The following is a 13,699-nucleotide window of genomic DNA, read 5'->3' on the forward strand; positions in this document are numbered from 1 at the left end:
ACTGGTGTAAAACATGTTTTAAAGTCAGACTTGGTGTTCTCCTGTCAGACTGAAAGAACAAACAGAATGAACATGAGTGTAGTGTGAACATGTGGAGAACATCTGTCCAGTCAGGGGCAGCAGTCGAGTCACACTCAGGTCCTCATCGTTCAAGTCACTTTGGACTGGTCTGAGTCGAGTCTTTAGGTCCCTCAGTCGAGTCTTTAGGTCCCTCAGTCGAGTCTTTAGGTCCCTCAGTCGAGTCTTTAGGTCCCTCAGTCGAGTCTTTAGGTCCCTCAGTCGAGTCTTTAGGTCCCTCAGTCGAGTCTTTAGGTCCCTCAGTCTGAGTGTGGAGTACCTTTGAGTGTCCAGGTTCTCCTGAGCAGGATCCTGGCTCAGATCTGGAGAAGGTCCAAACAGAGACTCCTGATCTCCACTAAAAACACAGATTTGAGATTTTCAGTCCAGGGTCCAGTGAGGAGCCACGGCTCCAAGTCTCATCCCATTTTCTTCAAGGATGAACATTCAGCCAATCAGAGGCGAGAATGGACAGGACCTTCATCTTTTTGTCTCACTAATATAAGACGAGTCTCTGCTGAGACTCACATGAGCAAAGGACGATGTAAAAACATCCTCCTCAGAGTCTGCAAATCTGATCTTTACTCAAAATCAATCACCTCGTTCCCACGCACTGTCAGAAGAGTTCTGATGGTTTCCAAAGATCCAGCTGAGTTATGGATACTCCTGATTTAGTCTTTGTTTTGTCCTGGTTCAGTCCTGGTTTAGTCCAGGTTTAGTCCTGTTTAAGTCCTGGTTCAGTCCTGGTTTAGTCCTGGTTTAGTCCTAGAATCACTGTTGGTAAAGTTGAGTGGCTCATTGATCATAAAGTCTCCATAACTACAACAGTTTTATCAGGAGGTTCATGTTGGTGCAGAGGAGCTCACAGAGGGAAGGTCCTGGGAACACTAACATGCTTTGTCTGTATCAAAAAGTCTTCACACTTTATGCTCTAAAAGGATCATTTTAAATATTATTTTTGTTTTAAGCTCTGAGACAGACTCCAGACCTGAGCCAGCCCCCAGAGGAATGTCAGTCAAGAGCGACTCCTCCATGGACAGGCCCATTTTATTCAATAAAGAGTCGCCCTCGACCAATCAGAGGTGAGAACAAACCACAGAGCTACAATAAGGCAAATAATTATAACTATACAGAAAATAACACCAGTGATAATAAAGATCTGGTCCCTTTTCTGGCAGCTCAAACAAAAGAACAGGAGTGTGTGAGTTTAACTGATATTACAGACTGGAATTTAAGAGTTCTAAGTTGAAGCAGGACTCACGTGGCCTTTGTGAGTTTGACTTTGACTAGAAGTAAAGTTTTGGGGCCCCACTCAACAAATGTTGAGAAATATTATCAATCCAATAGAATCAATGATCTAAGTGAATGTATTAATAATCAATTAAACTGTTGTTCTGAAGGGTTTGTAAATTCTCGTCCTTAATCAGTGACTCACATCTGTAAATAACATCACTATTCACCAAAGCAAACTGTGTTTTTTTTATTGACCAAGTTAAACTGAAGCATTTAAATATGAAATATGTAAATGAGTGTAGACTCGTCTAGGCTGGAGTCTAAAGATCTGAGATTAGGTACAACTTTAAGAGTTCTAATCGATCGAAATGTGTTTAAACTGATCAGTGAATCATTGTGTGAAGCATGTGCATACGACCAGGAGAGAGGAGATGTTCGTCTGAACAATCAAACGAGTAATTTGGATAAAACACATCAAAAGACGGGCACAGATTTAGAAGAGAGAACTTGCAGTTTTCACTTGTCGGGCTTTGTCTCTCTGGAATGTTTTTGTCCAGAGGAAAAGATAAGGATCTGCTCTGTGTCTGACTCAAAGACTGAGCTCCTCCTGGAGCTGCACAGAAGTGAACAGACTGGAGTCTCCTCCACGATAACAGAGTCTATGTCTTTTTATGACCACACACCTACATTTTAATGGGAAAGGTTAAACCAATGAGGTGCAGTCTTGGCTAAAGTTGAGTGATGATGAGGAGCATGTTTAGTGAAATTCCTCACATTTGTGTTATGAACCAAGAGTTTTACACAAATAAAAGATCGTCACATGACATTTACAGATGAATATTCAGAAAACACTGACAATATTCACAGCCTGATCAGGTCACACTGTTCCTCTTCTTTCTCTGGAGAAAGTCTTTTAGCTGAGCTTGTTTGATCCTGATCCTGATTTAGTCCTGGTTTAGATCTGGTTTAGTCCTGGTTTAGTCCTGGTTCAGTCCTGGTTTAGTCCTGGTTTAGTCCTAGAATCACTGTTGGTAAAGTTGAGTGGCTCATTGATCATAAAGTCTCCATAACTACAACAGTTTTATCAGGAGGTTCATGTTGGTGCAGAGGAGCTCACAGAGGGAAGGTCCTGGGAACACTAACATGCTTTGTCTGTATCAAAAAGTCTTCACACTTTATGCTCTAAAAGGATCATTTTAAATATTATTTTTGTTTTAAGCTCTGAGACAGACTCCAGACCTGAGCCAGCCCCCAGAGGAATGTCAGTCAAGAGCGACTCCTCCATGGACAGGCCCATTTTCTTCAGTAAAGAGTCGCCCTCGACCAATCAGAGGTGAGAACAAACCACAGAGCAACAATAAGGCAAATAATTATAACTATACAGAAAATAACAACAATCAAACAAAAGAACAGGAATAAGTGAATAATTCAGGCAAATATGAACTAAAATGCACTCACGTGTATAAAATATATGTCTTAATAAAGTAATAAAATTTATATTATAATTAATAATGTAAAAAATGTAAGTTAATGAGAATGTGAACTGTAAATGAAATGAAATAAAAATACTAACACTTGAGTCGGGGCAGAGGTGTCCACCACACTCAGGGACAAATCATTTTTGAGCTTTGGAGATTTAGATTTTACTGAAGAAAAAAACTTTTAAATGTTATTTTTGTTTGTTTTAAGCTCTGAGACAGACTCCAGACCTGAGCCAGCCCCCAGAGGAATGTCAGTCAAGAGCGACTTCTCCATGGAGCTGCCCATTTTCTTCAGTAAAGAGCCGCCCTCGGCCAATCAGAGGTGAGAACAAACCATGAAGTAACAATAAGACAAATAATTATAACTATACAGAAAATAACACCAGTGATAATAAAGATCTGGTCCCTTTTCTGGCAGCTCAAACAAAAGAACAGGAGTGTGTGAGTTTAACTGATATTACAGACTGGAATTTAAGAGTTCTAAGTTGAAGCAGGACTCACGTGGCCTTTGTGAGTTTGACTTTGACTAGAAGTAAAGTTTTGGGGCCCCACTCAACAAATGTTGAGAAATATTATCAATCCAATAGAATCAATGATCTAAGTGAATGTATTAATAATCAATTAAACTGTTGTTCTGAAGGTTTGTAAATTCTTGTCCTTATCAGTGACTCACATCTGTAAATAACATCACTATTCACCAAAGCAAACTGTGGTTTATTTATTGACCAAGTTAAACTGAAGCATTTAAATATGAAATATGTAAATGAGTGTAGACTCGTCTAGGCTGGAGTCTAAAGATCTGAGATTAGGTACAACTTTAAGAGTTCTAATCGATCGAAATGTGTTTAAACTGATCAGTGAATCATTGTGTGAAGCATGTGCATACGACCAGGAGAGAGGAGATGTTCGTCTGAACAATCAAACGAGTAATTTGGATAAAACACATCAAAAGACGGGCACAGATTTAGAAGAGAGAACTTGAAGTTTTCACTTGTCGGGCTTTGTCTCTCTGGAATGTTTTTGTCCAGAGGAAAAGATAAGGATCTGCTCTGTGTCTGACTCAAAGACTGAGCTCCTCCTGGAGCTGCACAGAAGTGAACAGACTGGAGTCTCCTCCACGATAACAGAGTCTATGTCTTTTTATGACCACACACCTACATTTTAATGGGAAAGGTTAAACCAATGAGGTGCAGTCTTGGCTAAAGTTGAGTGATGATGAGGAGCATGTTTAGTGAAATTCCTCACATTTGTGTTATGAACCATTAAGAGTTTTAGACAAATAAAAGATCGTCACATGACATTTACAGATGAATATTCAGAAAACACTGACAATATTCACAGCCTGATCAGGTCACACTGTTCCTCTTCTTTCTCTGGAGAAAGTCTTTTAGCTGAGCTTGTTTGATCCTGATCCTGATTTAGTCCTGGTTTAGATCTCGTTTAGTCCAGGTTTAGTCCTGGTTTAGTCCAGGTTTAGTCCTGGTTTAGTCCTGGTTCAGTCCTGGTTTAGATCTCGTTTAGTCCTGGTTCAGTCCTGGTTTAGTCCTGGTTTAGTCCTAGAATCACTGCTGGTAAAGTTGAGTGGATCATTGATCATAAAGTCTCCATAACTACAACAGTTTTATCAGGAGGTTCATGTTGGTGCAGAGGAGCTCACAGAGGGAAGGTCCTGGGAACACTAACATGTTTTGTCTGTATCAAAAAGTCTTCACACTTTATGCTCTAAAAGGATCATTTTAAATATTATTTTTGTTTTAAGCTCTGAGACAGACTCCAGACCTGAGCCAGCCCCCAGAGGAATGTCAGTCAAGAGCGACTCCTCCATGGAACAAGGCATTTTATTCAAAAGAGAAACGCCCTCGGCCAATCAGAGGTGAGAACAGACCACAGACATTATTTTTAATCAATTAAATTTTGTATTTGTGAATGTAAAAGCCTCAGCTTAAACAACAGACTTGTTTAGATTTTAACCTTGTAAGACACATGGAATAGTTTTGTTTCATGAGGTTTTCTGACCTGAAGGCTTCACTGGACAGGACAGTTAGTGTGAAGTGGGGACAGATTCTGCTCCTAGTCCACGTCCAACTTCTGTTAAAACTGATCCTGAGGTGTTCCCAGTCCAGAGACATGGTCCCTCCAGTGTGTCCTGGGTCTTCTCCTCCTGCTGGGACATGAACACCTCCTGAGGGACACGTCCAGGAGACATCAGAACAGACGTCCTCCCCTCAGACGCTCCTCTCCACGTGGAGGAGCAGCGGCTCTACTCCGAGCTCCTCACTCTGTCTTTAAGGGAGACGCCCGGCCGCCCTGTGGAGGAAACTCATTTGTGTCTCTTGTATCGTGGATCTGGTTCTTCGGGTCATGACCAGAGGTGAGGGGAGGAACAGAGACTGACGCTAAATCCAGACTCAGCTCCTCTTCACCACAACGACCGATACAGAGACCACATCACTGCCCACGCTGCACCTGTCCACCTGTCAATCTGCCCACGCTGCACCTGTCCACCTGTCAATCTGCCCACGCTGCACCTGTCCACCTGTCAATCTGCCCACGCTGCACCTGTCCACCTGTCAATCTGCCCACGCTGCACCTGTCCACCTGTCAATCTGCCCACGCTGCACCTGTCCACCTGTCAATCTCTCGCTCCATCCTCCCGTCACTCGAGAACAAAACCCCGACAGACTTGAACTCCTCCACTTGAGGCAGAGACTCTCCACTCGCCCGGAGACGACAAGACGCCTTTTTCCAGACGAGAACCACGACCTCAGTCCTCAGTCTGCTTCTCTCAGACCATCCACAGAGACACCAGCCTCACCTGTTCTTATATTTACCCCAAATAATTAAGGTGAAATCTGACTATCCTGTGCAGAGCTTGTCCCCACTTACAATGAGAGTTTATCAGACGGCTGAAGCCAAAACTACAGAGCCTCAGCTTCACAAAGAGTCCAGTCATGTGTTTCTGCTCCAACGGGTTCAGAAACAGATTTGATTTTAATTGAGGGTTATTTTAGTCTAATGTTTTTGGACAAATAGGCTGGAATGGTAAGGTTTTTTTGTTTTGTTTTTTGTCTAGGGACAAACCTCGCACCTCTGTGGCAGCTAGAAATTCTGCGATGGAAACCATTCCAGAAGGAGATTCTACTTATAAGAGGTACAAAAACTGTAACATTAATTTAATTGGAAACCTTGTTTAATTTAAGAGATTCTAGAGAGAAATAAAACTGTCCTTTTCTTCTCTGCAGTTCGATAGAGACTGACAATGGATTTGTTTTTAAGGTGAGAGTTTAAATCTGTCAAACTCTCTGACACTAGGCGACACATTTTGTTCCAAAATACCTTGATAGCTTTGAGATTTCGTTGTACCTTGAACAGATTCAAGACGCCCTCTGTCAGATGCAGCAAAACAGCCCCAGAACAAAACCAAGCCTCCTCCGTGCTTCGCAGTAGGGACAGTGTTCTTTTCTTGGTCTGCTTCATTTTTGCGTCTGTGAGCATAGAGCTGATGTGTCTTGCCAAAGAGCTTCAGTTTTGTCTCATCTGTCCAAAGAACATTCTCCCAGAAGCTTTGTGGCTTGTCAATCTGCATCGTGACAAATTCCAGTCTCACTTTTTTATGATTTGGCTCTCAGCAGTGGTGTCCTCACATGAAGTTCACATTGACTCACACTGTGATGGATGGTGTGATCTGACACTGATGTATTTTGCTCTTCAAGTTCACATTTAATTTGTTTGGAGGTTGTTCTGGGCTCTTTGGTTCCATTCGTATGATCCGTCTCTTCAGTTCATCATCAGTTTTCCTCTTGCGGTCGCATCCAGGGAGGTTGGCTTCAGTCTTGTGAACCTTAAACTTCTGAAGAACATGTGTAACTGTAATCACAGGAACATAAATAAATAAAAAATGGAAACTCAGTCCTTCAATACTACTTTTTGTTATGAATCAACTGAAACTCTACCAAAGCTGTACTTGAACTCAATCTGATTTTTACTCTTATTTTACAGAAACTGGAGGAGCGCATTTTAAGTTTTGTGCAAGTTGAGCTGAGTAAGTTACAGGAAGTTCTAACGGCAGAGGAACCTTTGGCACTGGAGGAGGACGACGAGGCAGGAATTAAAGAGGCCTTTCTGAAGATCGCCCTGAACTTCCTGAAGAGTTTGAAGCAGCACAAAATGGCCGAGCGTCTGGACAACAGTGAGAAGCTTCAGTCTGAGGTCTCGTTATGCTTCTGCCAGTGTGTGGTTTCTTATTTTCATGTCTGTTCCAGGACAATGTGCTTCCAAATGTCAAAGTGAACTGAAGTGTGATCTGCAGCGGAGGTTCAGCCGTGTGTTTGAGGGCGTGGCTAAAGCAGGAGACTCCGCCCCCCTGAACCAGATCTACACAGAGCCCTACATCACAGAGGGCGGAGCCTCAGAGGTCAACCAGGAACATGAGGTCAGACTCGTGGAGACGGCGTCCAGGAGACCGTCCACTCTAGAGACCGTCACATATGAAAACATCTTTAAATCACAATCACCACAGCCAATCAGATTTGTGCTGACGAAGGGTGTGGCTGGTGTGGGGAAAACAGTGCTGACTCAGAAGTTCAGTCTGGACTGGGCTGAAGGCCGGGCCCACCAGGACCTGCAGCTTGTGTTCCCGTTCACTTTCAGAGAGCTCAATGTGCTCAGAGGCACACGGTTTAGTCTGGTGGGTCTGCTGCATCACTTCTTCAGTCCATCCAAAGTTCTCCGCAGCCTCCAACGGCTCCAGGTGCTCTTCATCTTTGACGGTCTGGACGAGTGCAGACTTCCTCTGAACTTCAGTCAAACCCGGGTCCTGAGCGACCCCACAGAGTCCGCCTCAGTGCACGTGGTGCTGGTGAACCTCATCAGGGGGAACCTGCTTCCCTCTGCTCGCGTCTGGATAACCACACGACCCGCCGCGGCCAATCAGATCCCTGCTGAGTGCGTCTCCATGGTGACAGAGGTGCGCGGGTTCACCGACCTGCAGAAGGAGCAGTACTTCAGGAAGAGATTCAGAGACGAAGCCGACACAATCATCTCCCACATCAAGAGCATCCGCAGCCTTTACATCATGTGCCACATGCCGATCTTCTGCTGGATCCTCTCCACAGTTCTACAGAAGCTTCTGGAACAAACAGAGAGATCAGAGCTGCCCTGGACTCTCACACAGATGTACATCCACTTCCTGGTGGTGCAGGCCAAAGTCCAGAACATCAAGTATCAACAGGGATCAGGGGTGGACCTTCACTGGACTCCAGAGACCAGGGAGATGGTTCGGTCTCTTGGAAAAGTGGCCTTTGAGCAGCTGCAGAAAGGAAACCTGATCTTCTACGAGAGTGACCTGAGCGAGTGTGGGCTGGACGCTGCAGCGGCCTCAGTGTACTCCGGAGTGTTCACACAGGTCTTTAGAGAGGAGCCAGGCCTGTACCATGACAAGGTCTACAGCTTCATCCATCTGAGTGTGCAGGAGTTTCTGGCTGCTCTTCACGTGCATCAGACCTTCTTCAGCTCTGGAGTGAACCTGCTACAGAAGAGACGGCTTTCTCTGTATCTAGGCATAGGAAGAACAAATACTGAAGCAGCCTTCTACCGCTCTGCTGTGGACCAGGCCTTACAGAGTCCAGATGGACACCTGGACCTGTTCCTGCGCTTCCTCCTGGGGCTGTCTCTGGAGGAGAACCAGAAGCTGCTGCGAGGTCTGACGACTCACAAAACAAGTTCACAAAACAACCAGATGACTATTGACTACATCAACCAGAAGCTGGATGAAGGCTTTTCTCCAGACAGGAGCCTAAACCTGCTCTCTACTGTCTGAATGAACTCAACGACCACAGTCTAGTGCAGCAGATACAGGAGGCCATGAGAACAGGACTTCTCTGTAGTAAAAGTATGTCCCCTGCTGATTGGTCGGCCCTGTCCTTCCTCCTACTGTCTTCAGACTCAGATCTGGAAGTGTTTGACTTGAGGAAATATTGTGCCTCAGAGGACGCTCTCCTGGGTCTGCTGCCGGTGGTCAGAGCCTCCACCAAAGCCCTGTGAGTCCAGACTGTATTTAAACTCTTGTGTGGAGGTTCTAGTCTCTAATGTTCCTCTCTCTCTCCTCAGTCTTTGTGGCTGTGGCCTGTCGCCTCGCAGCTGTGGTCCTCTGGCCTCAGTCCTCAGCTCCTCCAGCCTCTCACACATCTGGATCTCAGTGACAACGACCTCCAGGACTCAGGAGTGAAGCTGCTGTGTTCCAGACTGGAGCGTGCCCCCTGCAGACTGGAGACTCTCAGGTGACAATAACCCCTCCCTCTTGAGTCTGGAGGTGTTACACACTGTGTCTTATTCCTGTTCCTGTGTGCCTCAGTTTGTCTGGATGCCTGATCACAGAGGAGGGCTGTGCACATCTGGCCTCGGTTCTGAACTCAAACCCCTCAATTTTGAGAGAGATGGATTTGAGGTACAACCATCCAGGAGAGAGAGGGGCACAGCTCCTGCAGGCTCTGACCGAGGAGCCCCGCTGCAGCCTACGCACAGTCAGGTATGAACCAAATGGAAACAAGTGCTCTGATCTTCTCAGACGGCTGCCTCCATAGCTCTGCTCTGGAGAACAGTTCTGATTCTGCCTTTCTTTCTTCAGACTGGACCCCCGTGGACCACAGTGGTTAAAACCAGGTGTGAAGAAGTGTAAGTACCAAGAGGACTACAATATATCCCTGTTTATATAATGAGTACTACAGTACTTCAGTACTACAGTACTTTCATTATGATGTTTTACTGTTCTCTGTTCTGTTCACCAGACTTCGTTGGTCTCACGTGGGACTTGAACTCTGTCCACCCCAGACTGAGGTTCTCTGATAAGAAAACCGCAGTGATGTGTGTGTGTGACGATGAGCCTTACCCAGATCATCCCGACAGGTTCGACTGGTTCTATCAGCTGCTGTGTGTGCAGAGGAGCTGTGCAGGCGCAGCTACTTCCTGGTGCAGTGGAGCGGACGTGTTCATGTGGCTGTGACGTACAGAGGACTGCAGAGGAAAGGGAAGGGACCTTCCTCCGTTTTAGGAGGAAATGACCAGTCCTGGAGCCTCTTCTGCTCTGATGAAGGCTTCTCTGTTTGGCACAATAATCAGGAGACAGTCCTGCAGAAAGAACCCGACTGTCGGACTGTGGGGGTGTACGTGGACTCAGAGGCCGGGGTCCTGTCCTTCTACTGTGTGTCCGACACTCTGACCCTGCTCCACAGCTTCAGCACTGACTTCACTCAGCCGCTGGTCCCTGCCTTTGGTTTCATGTTCAACTCTCAGGGCTCATCAGTGATTCTGTGTCCACAACCAGACAACAACCACTATATATAACTTGGGACTAAAGAACTAAAGGACAAATACATGAGTACTTGATGTCTGAGGGGTGTAACGCTAAACATTTTTAGCAGAGTTCTTTATTTATGAGACTTTGCAACATTGTCAGTATTGTCACCTCCTTAAATGTCCTGCGATGTGTAAAATAGTTTAATTCACTTGTTCTATTAACAGTTGTAATACATGTAAATGATTAATAATAAAACTGCAGTGGAAACTTAATACAAACCAGAAGTAACATTGTAAATAACCTTTTTTGGCCTAATATTTGGACATTTGATTCATCAAAATCATTCATTTGTATTATCCAGACTTTAGTCAAACTTTGGGGGAATAATCCAAGTGTTTCCACAAACCTACTGTGTTCTGTTTATTATTTAATATATAAATAACTTCTCCCTAAACTTAATTAGACTAATTTAATTAGACATAAAAAAGAAGTGTCACACCACAGGATACAAAACGGAATTTGTGGTAAATAAAAGATAAATGTAACATGACATGTTGGTCAGAAACCCTAACCCAGTTATTGCAGTTACTTGAGCAGCCCAGTCGTCGTCTGGGAGGGACACTCCACCTCTGTCCTTTGGAGAACACAACACATTTTGATTTGAACATCTGAAGTGGGTTGGGTGGAAGTGTGATCCCCAAATACTTATTACGCTTAAATGATGTTGTGAAGTTGTGTTGGCCGTGTTCCTGATAGCATCATGGATTCAGACTTTGATTATTTTAAATCCAGAGATGGGCCATAATCATCTGGGCATTTCAGCAATGCCAGGATGGACACAAATTGGTCCTCCAAATACAACAGCACATTGTCCACAGATAGAGCAATTCTGAGCTGAGTTTCGCTCTCATCTCTTAAACCATGAATGTGGGGGTTTGGTCTCACTGCCTCTGCAAATGGCTCGATATGTGTCTCGGGTGTAGTCGGTCTACTCGGTCAAAGGCTTTCTCATCATCTAAACTGAGAAGCACTGATGTTTGTTTTCATGAAATGACAAGTGATCGTAGATTTAGAGTCCTCCTCATGCTGTTTGAACCATAACGACAACTGATAAAACCAGTCTGATCTGATCTCACCAGTCGTCTTATACACGTTTGTATTTTTTTGGCCTCAGTCCTAGTTAAGATTTTTAAATCAACATATATATATATATATATATATATATATATATAATAAAAGATTTATTGTTCTGTATCCTGTTCATAATGTGGGGTCTTTACCTTCTTTCTTTATCACTGTTATCAAAGCTTCTGACCACTAGTGGGCACTGGTGAGTTCATTAATCGTTTCCGTTTTATCTGGTTTGTCTTGAATTTCATATAAAGAAGTATAATAGCTGCAAAGGCCTCTGCTGTATCCTTTGGACGTCTTACTAGATCTTGTACTGCATGATAAGGGTGATCTCTTTTAAATCATTAAGTAAGTACAAGCTCCTCCATTGACTCCTGGATCATGATCACCTGTCATGCAGACCTTTGTATGTGCGACAGGGAGCACCCTGTCTGATACTGTGGGCAGTGAGGTAGGACCCCCCAAGGAACAGTCCTGTCTCCACTTCTGTTCTCCTCTGATTTCAGTACAGCTCCGAGTCCTGCACCTGCAGAAGTTTTCTGACTCTATAGTGACAGGGTGTATCAGAGATAAACAGGTGCTGGGACAGGTGCTGGGACAGGTGCTGGGACAGGTGCTGGAGGACAGGACACTGATTGTAAACTTTGTGGACTGCTCCCAGACAAACCATCTGCTCCTGAACGTCGATAAGACCAAGGACCTGATGAAGACTTGAGGAGGAAGAAGAAACCAGAGGAGCCGACACCATCGTCACCATCATCAGGACCATGAGGTGGAAACAGTGACTGATACAAGAACCTCAGCGTCCGGGTGAAAAACTGACTGGACTGGAGGGACGACTGTGATGCTGCGTTCAAGAAGAGCACGAGGAGACTCGACTTCCTGACAAAGCTCAGGTCTTTCACTGTGCAGAAGGTTCTGGAGATGTTCTCTCAGTCTGTGGAGTCTGGACTTGGCTCTGGTCTGTGGAGGAGCAGCTCCAGGAAAAGAAACATTAGACGGATCGACAAATTAACCCTAAAACTGCTCACGTGATCAACTGTGAGCTGGAGACATTTATCACAGTGAGAAACAGATAATACTCCCTACAACTGTACAACTCACCCTTATGGAACAGATAATACTCCCTACAACTGTACAACAACTCAGCCTTATGTGTGAAGAATCCCTCAGTTGTCCAGGTCAAATTTATGTCGATGAGAAAATTCAGTTTGTCAATACACTTGTTTACAGTTTCTGTTTGTTAGTTCGGCCTATTGACCTGTGCAGGGTGTGAGGTCGAATTAGCAGAACTCTCTAGAACAGGGGTCAGCAACCCGCGGCTCCGGAGCCGCATGCGGCTCTTTAGCACTTCCCTAGTGACTCCCTGGAGCTTTTTCAAAAATGAGTGAAAATGGAAAAGGAATGATTTTTTTGGTTGTTGTTTTAATCTGGTTTGTTTCGGGGTAAAACCCTCGTTCATCTGGTCATGGATCTGATCCATCATCTGTGTGTGAATGAAACACATGAAAAGTGTTTCAGCAGAACAAACAGATGAGCTGAAGCTGAAGCGGGGGGTGGTGTCCACCTCCACCTGAGAAGAACTTTCCCCGAAAAAACAAAAACAAACAAAAAAAAACACGTGTGTAGACGGACGCTCACAACAACATATAACGAACCAAACGGGATTCACGCTTCTGTCCGGACGCTGCTCCACCTCTGAACCAGCCGCGGTCGAGCACAGAGGACCAGAGCAGCCGGACCTGTGGTCCACAGAACATTCTCACTTTTCCCACACGGAACCAGTGCGCAGACGACTGCACTGAAGCACTCGGACCCAGTTCTTTGCGCTCTGGTCTTGCTCGTCCCCGTCTGGAACCAGGACATGGAGGACGAAGCCTCCGGACCATCTGACCAACACTGGACCCTCAGCCCCGTCTGGAGGAGCTGCTCCTGTGTGTTTCTGCTGCTGAGCTCAGAGCTTCTGCTTCGGGCTGATGTTGTGTACAAAGTTCTACATGCTGCTGTTTTCTGAGTCTCCTGCACGATCAGAAGAAATGCGACTGCTGCTCTGAATGTTTCCATCATCGTCGTCATAGCAACAGGTAAATGTCGGTCGCACTTTCAGCGCATCAGCTCCTAAAACTCTGTTTATCTCAGTTTACACGCAAACGTGAAACCGGAGTTTTCCAAAATCTCCACTCCAGCCGGAGTTTTTACAAAGACTCGTTTTCAGAGGTGAATTCTCTGTTTGCGTGTAAACGATGTAAACAAACGAAGGGAAATGTCTCCAAATTTTTTTTTAAATACCCATGTACGTGTAAACGGAGCCTAAGAGGGGTTTGTGTATCATGATGTTCATTTTGTATTTGTAGCCGACTTAGTCATTTTAATAGTCGGTTTATAAAGCTCATACACCGACAGCCTGTGTTGCCTTCATATTTGGCTTATATGAGGCTTTTCATTTTTTGCGGCTCCAGGCAGGTTTGGTTTTTGTTTTTTTGGGCCAATATGGCTCTTTGAA

General features: G+C 44.8%; 1 protein-coding gene across 1 annotated transcript; it reads left to right on the forward strand.

The window, feature by feature from the left end:
* The first annotated feature begins 1,033 nt into the window (after window positions 1-1,033).
* LOC129407733 (protein NLRC3-like) lies at window positions 1,034-11,911 on the forward strand. The gene is given in 15 exon segments (XM_055149738.1): window positions 1,034-1,139; window positions 2,510-2,623; window positions 2,980-3,093; window positions 4,531-4,644; window positions 5,845-5,922; window positions 6,014-6,047; window positions 6,771-6,960; window positions 7,034-8,574; window positions 8,577-8,809; window positions 8,880-8,993; window positions 9,124-9,297; window positions 9,397-9,443; window positions 9,557-9,627; window positions 9,675-10,062; window positions 11,616-11,911. Coding segments are annotated over 15 exon segments (3,582 nt in total). The 5' UTR covers window positions 1,034-1,065.
* The last annotated feature ends 1,788 nt before the right edge of the window (window positions 11,912-13,699 follow it).

This window comes from Boleophthalmus pectinirostris, unplaced genomic scaffold, assembly GCF_026225935.1.
Source record: "Boleophthalmus pectinirostris isolate CB_2022bp ecotype Guang Dong unplaced genomic scaffold, ASM2622593v1 HiC_scaffold_13, whole genome shotgun sequence".
Classification (NCBI taxonomy): Eukaryota; Metazoa; Chordata; class Actinopteri; order Gobiiformes; family Gobiidae; genus Boleophthalmus; species Boleophthalmus pectinirostris.